General features: G+C 28.7%; 1 protein-coding gene across 1 annotated transcript; it reads left to right on the top strand.

Annotated features, from left to right (window-relative positions):
• Positions 1 to 2,137: 2,137 nt before the first annotated feature.
• Positions 2,138 to 6,681, top strand: LOC17882733 (probable aquaporin NIP5-1). The gene is made up of 4 exons (XM_006288251.2): positions 2,138 to 2,978; positions 5,146 to 5,565; positions 5,959 to 6,020; positions 6,136 to 6,681. The coding sequence occupies exons 1-4, from the start codon at positions 2,742 to 2,744 to the stop codon at positions 6,329 to 6,331; spliced, it is 915 nt and encodes a 304-aa protein (XP_006288313.1). The 5' UTR covers positions 2,138 to 2,741; the 3' UTR covers positions 6,332 to 6,681.
• The last annotated feature ends 3,884 nt before the right edge of the window (positions 6,682 to 10,565 follow it).

Raw genomic sequence — 10,565 nt, 5'->3', positions numbered from 1 at the left:
TACAAAAAAATGAGTGGATTGAATCATTTATTTTGTAACTTTACATTACTTATAAGTGATACAATGAAATTTTACATCACTTATAAAAGTGATACTTATATTGTCGATGCAAATAATTCACATCGGTTTTTAATCAACTGATGCAAAAAAAGAAAAATTGTATCAGTTCTTATAACTGATATTAATAACAAGTCAATTTTCAAAAATGATACTATATTTCCTATCAATTTGTAAAAGTGATGTTATTATTTGTGTCGGTTATCATAATCGATGTCAATTATATATATATATATATATCAATTTTAAACAAACTAATATAATTAATTTAAAAAATATAATTATTAATTACGAAATAATATACTTAATTACGAAATAATTATTATTAAATTAAAATATTAATTATTTTAATACATTTACTAATTATTTGTTCGTTTGTTATTTTTCCTAATATATAGCAAAATTATGGTGGATATTTTCTCTCGAAATCTTGTTACAATATATCCACTAAAAATCTAATCAAATATATCACATGAATAATCAAATCTTTATTTAAAAAAATAATATTACAATTGGGTTTTGGTTTCTCACGTCTAAACACATGAATAATCAATCTTCCTTTGCTCTATGCTTCTTCCTTTGTTAATTGTTCTTTTTTCTGAGAAATTTCAGTTCTTCCTCTAAAAAAAACTTCAAATCTTCTTCCTCTAAAAAAACTCTTGCTTTAAAGTATCTTTTTCCTTCTTCACCGCAAGAATGTCTTAAGTATGAAAACCAATAAACACACAATGAGAAAAAGAAGAAGAAGAAAGGGTTTAGAAGATGAACTTATCGATATGATTTTCTAGAAATGTAAACCTATATATAACTTGATTCACCTGGAGTTGTATGCTTGGAAAGAAAAACTTCTTTGAAAATTCTCAGAGAAGAGTTTTTGTTGTGTGATGATTTTCATATTTTTTGTTTGTGTTTTGTGAAATGGAGAGAAACGTTTCAGAAAATATTTATACATAAAATGAGTTCTCTGATATTTAGAGATCGTGGGTTAGTTGGTGATATTTTGATTTTTGATTTTATATTTAATAAAACAGTTTATTAAACATAATTGAAGAAAATAATATATAAAAGATGAGGACTTTAGAGAAAAAGTAAAAATTATTTTTGACATTTAAAATATAGAACACAATCGTAAATTAAAATATTATGAAAACAAAAAAATATTTCGAAAAGTAATATTTTAAATAAAATTATATTCTCTTAATTTATGAATTTTTTTCTAATTACCTCGTTTTTCTAAAAATATATATAATTTATTGATGCTATTAATATAATTTATTTTAGCATCACATTTTTATGATGTTAATTTTGTATCATTTAAAAAATCGATTTTATCAAAAAAATACATACATCAATTATCTAAATGATGTAAATATGTATTTTACATCAATTTTTTTTAAAGTGACACAATCTACTAGAAATTGAATCAGTTTTAAATAATTGATGAAAATTAGTTAATATTAGCATCAGTAATGTAATTGATGTTAAATTATTTATATTTGCTTCACTTATTAAAAAGTAATTTAAAATAAGATCACTTAAATTTGTGATACAATATAGTCATTTTTTTTTAGTGTATTTCTCCATTGACGCATGCATATTTACTTATAATTATATAACCCATATCTTTTTGTTCATATATCATTATGACTATAGCTTAGTTGTTAAATTAAAGAGAAAATATCTTACAAACAAGAATGTTATTATTTATGTTATTTCACACTTAAAAACTACAAAAATCAAATTGGTACACTCTTAAAAAATAATTTGTTACACGAATCAATCGCTCTCTTCCCTAGAGAAAATTTTATATATAATTCAATTATTGGAAAGGTCGTGGGGTGGCGAATGAGTGATACCGTCACGGTGCATGTGCGTATTCCTAACCATCACACACGGAATGAGAATCACTTACATCGAACGGTAACGAATATGCCTGTCACAAAAGCTACAAGTGACTCTAGCAGATCATCAAAATCTCAACATAATAAAGAGAGTCAGTATAACATGAATGAAGCTGTTGTTACATTATATAAAAAAGATATTGGAGTTGACTTTTTTTTTTTTTTTTTTGAGGTTTAATGCATAAACAATCTCGTTTTCTATATAAATACAAAACACATATAAATATAACATAAGCTCAAAGACTAACCAAACCCATCATCTTCATCTTCTTCCATACAACTTCTCTTCTCTCTATATATCTTTCTTTTTAGAAAACCTCAGTTTCAAGAACCTGATCATCAACTTCTCTTCGATGTGTTTTTTGTAAGTTTGGGTTTTTGAGTTTGGTTTTGTCTTTGTGAGGTGGCTATCTTTGTTCTTATTCTTCTTAAAACGTAGTAACAGCTTTATAAAAATCTTTCAAAGCATGTAAATTTAAGTCCTAGATCCATTTTACGCTCCTTCAAAAAAAAAAAAAAAAACCAAAAAAATTTCAAGTGTATCATTTATTGATCTCTCTATAGTTTTTGACTTTTGTGTTTGGTGAAACAACCGGTCCTGGCGAGGTTTAAGTTTCAAGTGTAAACCCAAATTTATAAAAACTTCAAAATCATGTAAATTTCGTCTCTATCAATTTATCACCCTACCCTCCAAAAAAAAAACCAAAAAAAATATTAGAATTTAGGCATTTTATTACAAAAAAAAAACCAAAAAAAAAAAAAGAGAAGACGTTTTGGAAATTTATGGCTCCACCGGAAGCTGAGGTGGGTTCGGTGGTTGTGATGGCTCCTCCGACCCCGGGAACCCCGGGGACGCCCGGAGGACCGCTGATAACGGGAATGAGAGTGGATTCGATGTCGTTCGATCATCGGAAACCAGTGCCTCGATGCAAATGCTTGCCTGTGATGGGATCAACTTGGGGTCAACATGACACATGCTTTACCGATTTTCCCTCTCCTGATGTTTCCCTCACTCGCAAGGTTAGTCATCCTGCTCTATTTTTTATATTTTATTTTTGGTTATTTCTCTAAATTCTAAATATATTAAATTATTGTAGACAAAAATATCATCTGTTAAATTTTTTTTTGTGTGGACAACTATAACTGATTGACTTAAATAAATAATTTTGAATTTTTTTATATAGTTTATATAGTACGGTTTATAATTACGCCAAGTTGTGTTAATTTATCCGTTTTAACATTTTTGTTTCTTTAACTAAAGATTTAGATACATATAATTTTTAATACCATTCGAATTCATGATCATTGTTTTATATTTGAGAACAAAATATTATCATCTATAAGATCATAAATATTACTAGAAATTGTTATTAAAAGTCTATGAAGAAAATATGAATGAGTAAATAAATTAGGAAACCTTTGTAAGTCTAAATTTTGTAATAGTTATAAAACTTTTATAAAGTAAAGATATTCTCATATTTTCTTTTCTTGTAACAAAAAAGTTCTAAATTGTTGGTCCATTTATTAAAAATGTCATCGAAATCCACGTTGGGAAAAATACTAGTATAATGAATAAACGAGTTTATATCAATTGGGGGGAAAAAATGAAGATCTCTATAGTATAGGGAAACTCAAAAATCGGATTTATTTGATAAAATAAACATTACACATTTCTTTATTTTTGTAACCGATTTTTTTATCATGTTCATACGTCTAATTTAATAAGATATCGAAAAAGACCATTAGGTGTTTACGTCACACACTTGGAGGAGATTGCAACACGACATGAACTAACAGTCTCAACCGAAAATTAAAATCAGAACTGTCAAATAAGAAAAGAGATGTAAAATAAAAAAGCAAGAAACAAAAAAGTCTTAGATAAAATAATAGTATGACATATGTAAAAAACAAAAAAAGTCTAAAAAAAAATAATAATACTTGTATTGAACTCGAACTCTTAACTTATTTTATTTGCTAAAACACCGACTCTCCTCATCTTCGATATTTTTTAATGGATTAATTAGTATAATGTTTTTTTTTTGTGTGACAATGAGCTTATAATAATAGTCTTTGACTACGATAACATTAAATTTGGTTTTATTGAAAATTAAACAAACAAGTTGCATAGATATAATGGTCACGCAAATAATTAGATTTTAATGGGTTTTGTTTTGTAATGACGAATACGAATTAGTTAAATATTACATCAACTTTAATTTATTTTAACTTTTGTTATTGTGAAAGACTTTTTATGCATTGTAACGTACGTATGGTTTGGTTAGGTCTTTTGAGATTCATTTAATTGTTGTGAACGTTTTTGTTTCTTTTGAGTCATGTCCATGACGATATCAGCCACGGGATGTATTTTGTTTTTGCGCAATCCACGGCTCTTGTCCTCTTTTATCATTAAACCAATCATATGATTACTCTCTAGAGTTTAGATTAGTATTGATATTTCTTATAATAATTAGTGTTAATTATTTGTGATTTTTGTTCATTATAGTTATATAACGTATGATTAATATTTTTGATTTCGTTGATTCTTGAACGTGGGGTGCGGATATGGACAGATCATACGCTATATACTTAAACCGTTGACTGTATTTTTAGTAAATACTAATGATGAGTTTTTTCGAATTGGACACCAGAAATGGAACTAATTTAATGGTCCTCTAGCTAGTGATTATGGGTTAACATAGTATATAGTTTTCTACTCTTCTTTGATAAAAAAACATTAGATAAGTATTTATTTACTTTTTTTATCTACAAAGATTTTCATAGATTACAAAACAATAAAGATATTGGATATATTGAACTAATTAATGGTCTCATTTCGGTATGATTTTGATTATATTTAAATTGTATATATTGATTACAAAACAGTAAAGATATTGGATATATTGAACTAATTCATGGTCTCATTTCGGTGTGATTTACTTTATCCGTGGAATACTCTCTTTCCGGAGATTAGTTTCGGATCTTTACATAAATCTGGGGATTTACCCTGAATAATCGAAAAAAAAAAAAAAACTCAAAAGCATCTAAAAATGAATAAATTTCATTTTCAAAAAACACAAAAGGCTTATTCTCGTATTCTTGTTACACAAGAAATAACTATATCTCTCCCTTTCTAGCCTCTATTTCTCTATTACATGTTCATCATTGCTATTTGGTGTATGTAATGCAGCTTGGAGCCGAGTTCGTCGGAACATTCATCTTAATATTCACCGCGACGGCCGGTCCAATCGTGAACCAGAAATACGACGGAGCAGAAACCCTAATCGGTAACGCTGCATGCGCTGGACTCGCAGTGATGATCATAATCCTCTCAACGGGTCACATCTCCGGGGCTCATCTAAACCCATCACTGACCATAGCATTCGCAGCACTAAGACACTTCCCTTGGGCTCACGTGCCGGCTTACATAGCGGCTCAAGTCTCAGCTTCCATTTGCGCTTCATTCGCACTTAAAGGAGTGTTCCATCCTTTCATGTCCGGTGGTGTCACTGTTCCATCTGTTAGCATCGGACAAGCTTTTGCTCTTGAGTTCATCATCACTTTCATTCTCCTCTTTGTTGTCACTGCCGTCGCTACCGACACTCGTGCCGTAAGTCCCTCTTTCTCTAAAATGTTTTGCATGTTTTTAAGTTTACATGCATGCAGTTCAATATTTCATTTTTTTTAATATACTAAAGTTTTTTCATAATATAACAGAAAAAATTACTAAAAAGAAGAAATTGCATATATATATATATATATTTACAATTGTAAATGTTTCTTTAAACGTAGGCAAAAAAATGTTTATTTAAACAAATTAGCTTTTTAAAAATGTTCAATTTAAATGTTTAATAATTTATGTCGCATTAGTTGTAAAAACGTTTATTTTTCTTGAATATAATTTAACATTATTTTCAAATAAAGAAAAATAATTAGCCAGTTATAATGATTTATGTAGCTAGCAAACCTTAATGAACTTCTCTTGATTGGGTTTAATGAGCAGGTTGGAGAGTTAGCTGGTATAGCTGTTGGAGCCTCTGTTATGCTCAATATTCTTGTCGCAGGGTATGTCCATATTATATGCTTTTTGTTACAAGGAAGCTTCTTATTTTAAAGAATCAATATTGCATTACAAAAAAACGTTTCTAAAACACAATAACACTTGGGAGTTTTTTAACAGGCCATCGACGGGTGCATCTATGAACCCAGTGAGGACTCTTGGACCAGCCGTTGCATCAGGAAACTACAGGTCACTTTGGCTTTATCTGGTGGCTCCAACACTTGGTGCCATATCCGGTGCAGCTGTCTACACAGGTGTTAAGCTTAACGATACTGAGACTGACCCGCCTCGTCAGGTTAGGAGCTTTCGTCGTTAAGTGAGTTGTGCATGAGAAAGACTTGTGTTTAATCACAAGTCTTTTGATTGTTATTGTTACTGTATGATTATGTAATGATATGAAACAAAACAAAAAAGCTTTTGGAAGCTTGTGTGAAGAATAAAAGGCGATGTGACTATAAGTCCACGCTCGGCATGCATGCATCATCGGTTTATATAGAAACTGATGAGAACTTGTCGTGTCTTTGTCAAATTGTGTCTGTGTAATAATAATACACTTTTATGTGTGTGGTTTGTGTTAATTTGTTGGTTTGCTGTTGTATGTTACCTTGGAGACGAGGCTGTACGTTTTTCATTAATAAAATCTATTGTGTGTGTATAAGCTTTTCAGTTTCATGTTTAATTTGTGAAATTATCGACCTAAAGATTTGGTTCAAGAAACATGCAAATATTTATTAAACTAGAGTAGACAATATCATCCAAAGAGGAACCCAACATGGAACATTACTGGGCTTTCGGTTACTATATAATGGGCCTAATTTTGGTTACTATTACTCAGCCGCTTAACGGACATCTGGTTTATTTAAATGAGAAGTCCAGTCCAACGAGTTCGTCCGAACTGAGACACTTTTATAGGACAAGACAACAACGAGACACACTTTCATATTTTCTTAAACTAGCACCTTATTAAAAAATTAAAAATTAAAAATTAAATCATAAACTATAATTAATAAATCAAATCCCTAAAAACTATACCTTAAATGTAGAATAGTCAACCCAAACTTTTAAAAATAAAAATAAAAAATATTTAAAATATTTTAATTGTGTTAATTAGTGTTATTTTTAGAATTTATAAAGCGTATGCTACTATTATCCATAAAACATTTTTTAGTACTATTTCAGGGTATTTCTCAAGAAAATTTGATAAAGAATTTTGATGGATGTAAATTGGGGACTATAACTATTTTTTTATAATTCTTTTTATTAAAAGTTTAACAATGATTTTATATATGTTGTAGTTTAAACTTTTCAAAGCACACATATTATTCGATTGACAAAAAAGGTGTATAGACAACGTCCCACATCGACTAAATATTTTTTGACAATAGTTCAAATCATTATAAATAAGACTAACATGCTTCAAACTACGAATAAGCAGTAATGTTGATTTAGAAAACTTCCAAATATAAAAAAAAATTATTATTTGGTATAATCCAGTTCTAAATTTGAGAAAATAAAAAAATTTAAAATATGAAGATTTTTTAAAGTTTCAAAATATTATAATTATTAAAATCTTTTAAGAAGTTTAAAATATTATAACTATTGACAATTTTTATATAATATAAATATTAAAAAATTAAAAAATTAAAAATAATAAATATATAAAATAATTGATAATTTTACAACCGATCGGAACCTATATAAAATAAAGAAAAACACAATAAATAAATAAATATATATATATACCAAGTTATACACAAGTTACTAAATAACATAAGATGACACTCATAATATAAAAAGTTACACGTATTGCTACTCCCACCTTTCACATTTAGAGACATTTTTGTCCTTTTTACTATGGTTGGCAACGTTTTTTGAAAATTATTGTATTTTGTAAAACTAAAAGTTGGTTTGATGGTAGAGTTGATGGTCATAGTGTTATAGAAGACGTGATTCCCATTAAAAAATGTGAGCCCATTAAGAAATGTTGGTGCATAGGCTGAGAGTGAACATAATATCCACTAGGAGAGGTGACGCTCGGAGTATTACACATATATGGACAGATCCACATGGACAAAATAAATTCACACAAGGAGTCAAGAATATGTTAAAAATTACGATAATGAGATAATGCGACCATTTCATGTACAATTTCATCAGGCGTAATTAGAGAATATCACATTTATAGTGGCACTCCGATTGCTTTTCTCACAAAGTGGCATTCTAGCCTTCCGCTCAGAGAGAGAATGTAAGTTGTATTTAGTGAGGTGGCATTAGCACAGTATTAAGGGAACTTTTAAAGTCTATAGTAGCACAATGTTTTTCCCATATCTTCGAAACTTTTGAAAGTGACTAATTGTGTGATTTCTTTTGAAAAAGTATATATATTTAATACTAAAGAGAGAAAAGTTTATTCTACAACAAGGAGTAAAGAGAGAAAAATAATAACCACAATAAATAAAAACAAAAAAAAGAAATAACACAATAAATATTTATATTTATATATATAAATATTTATTGCAACTTTTTTAATTATGAGTGTCATCTTATGTTATTTAGTAACTTAATTATTATTTTTCTCTCTTTATTCTTTATTTTAGAATAAAATTTTCTCTCTTTAGTAATTATTTAGGAACAAGATATAGATGATTAAAGTCTGTGTATCTCCTAAAATTTTCTTTTTATCCATCATTTAATCTCATAAATATAAAATAACATTTACCTTAGTAACCTAAGATTTAGTTTTAAGGATACATAAATACTATATGCATTTAAAGGTTTGAAACATAAATTTAATCCCCTGCTAAATAATATATTTTAAAGAAAATATAAATATTATGTGTCAGATTGGGGTTAGAACTATATTTAAATATGTGCATGGCTGAGGAAATCTCATAATAAATATTTCATAATCTAGTAAAATTTGCAAAATATTAAAACTATCATTTTAGACTATTTAAAGGAAAGAAAGACTAAAGTCTATAAAAGTAACATTTACTTAGAACTATATATATAGCATATATAGCATTCTTTGTTATCAGTATCTCTCCAAACCTGTTCATATTATTTTGGTGATTTAAAGATGGAAGACTTCAGAATAAATGGAGATATGATCATATCAAAAGCTCTATCACATACTGATTTTGACAAACATGGACGCTTGCAATTACCCAACAGCCAAATTCAGTTAGTTTTTACAAAGATGAAAGATGAAACGAAGAAAGGTCTGAAAAAGGGTATTCAACTCGAAGTTCTAGACATCACTAAAAACAATTCATACTTTGTTACCCTAAAATCCAGGAACTCCTCAAGAGACTATTATCTCGAAACGGGTTGGAAAAAAAGAGGAAGTCATTAGGCCTAAAGGAAGGTGACAATATCAAATTGTATTGGGATTACTTGAATTACAAGTTCATTATTCTCAATTTTCAATACAGCTTAGTCCCCTAATCCCTTTAAACAGATGATGTGATGGAGATTGGAGCGTATATGTTCACTCACAAAGCTAGTTTATTTTCACTAAGAAATTGATTTATTTTATGTTGTGTTTTTGAATCATATTATATGTGAACTCTTTAGATATGTTTGTGGTTTGTTGTGTTTTTTTTTGGATTGGTGTGTCTTTGAACTATTCTGGTTTAGCTTAATGTTGGTTGTTAAATTTCTGAGTCCATTTATAGGTAAACTAGGTACAACTGCATTGAAAAGATCAACTTGGTATAATTAGATACGAGTTGTACTATTACAAAATACAAGATTTATAACAATACAATACAATCCAAATACACGAATTAACTTCAAATTGCCAACAAAGTTAAGCCAATAGGGAAAATTACAATCATATCGTACGATAAGAAAAAGTTATACATAGTTGTACAATTACGAAGAACAAGTTATACTTAGTTGTACCATTACGAAGAACAAGTTATACTTAGTTGTACTACGAAGAACAAGTTACACTTTATTGTACGATATTTCCAGCCCTGTCACAAGAAAAGAACCACATAAATCCCACATAAGATTCCCGATGCTCCAGATTCGCAGCTCATTCTCATAAATAGCAAACCCAAAATAAAAGACGAAATCGCACCAACCCAGAAAGAAAGAAGGAGAAGAAGTGAAGAGAGTAAAAGGACAGTAAATCCTAGCTATACCCGATTCCCGATTCCCTCTTTCAATTTCAATTTGAAATTGATTTTTTAAAAAATTCTTAAGTGTAGGAAAAATAAAAATAAAAAATAAAAGGACCAAACAACAAACACGTGATCCACATTAGACACGTGTAGCCGCCAAAAGATACATGTGTAGCCGCCAAAATGCACTAGTTGTACCAAAGTTACAAGTTGTACTCGTTTTGGCAAGTTGTACTTTTTTATTTTTTTTGTTATAATTAGTTATACAATGTTTAAACGAAATATTTTTAGTTGTACACATGATTTTAATTAATTGAGGTACATATACCACATGTACATGCATAAATATTTTTGAAAACATTTGTTTCTTATCTTTTCTAATTATATGTTGTTTGCAATGAGAAAGTGACCCTTAATGTG

Source organism: Capsella rubella, unplaced genomic scaffold (genome assembly GCF_000375325.1).
Source record: "Capsella rubella cultivar Monte Gargano unplaced genomic scaffold, Caprub1_0 scaffold_6, whole genome shotgun sequence".
Classification (NCBI taxonomy): domain Eukaryota; kingdom Viridiplantae; phylum Streptophyta; class Magnoliopsida; order Brassicales; family Brassicaceae; genus Capsella; species Capsella rubella.
The sequence above is the reverse complement of the archived record's forward strand: the minus strand, read 5'-3'. Positions and strand labels throughout refer to the sequence as shown.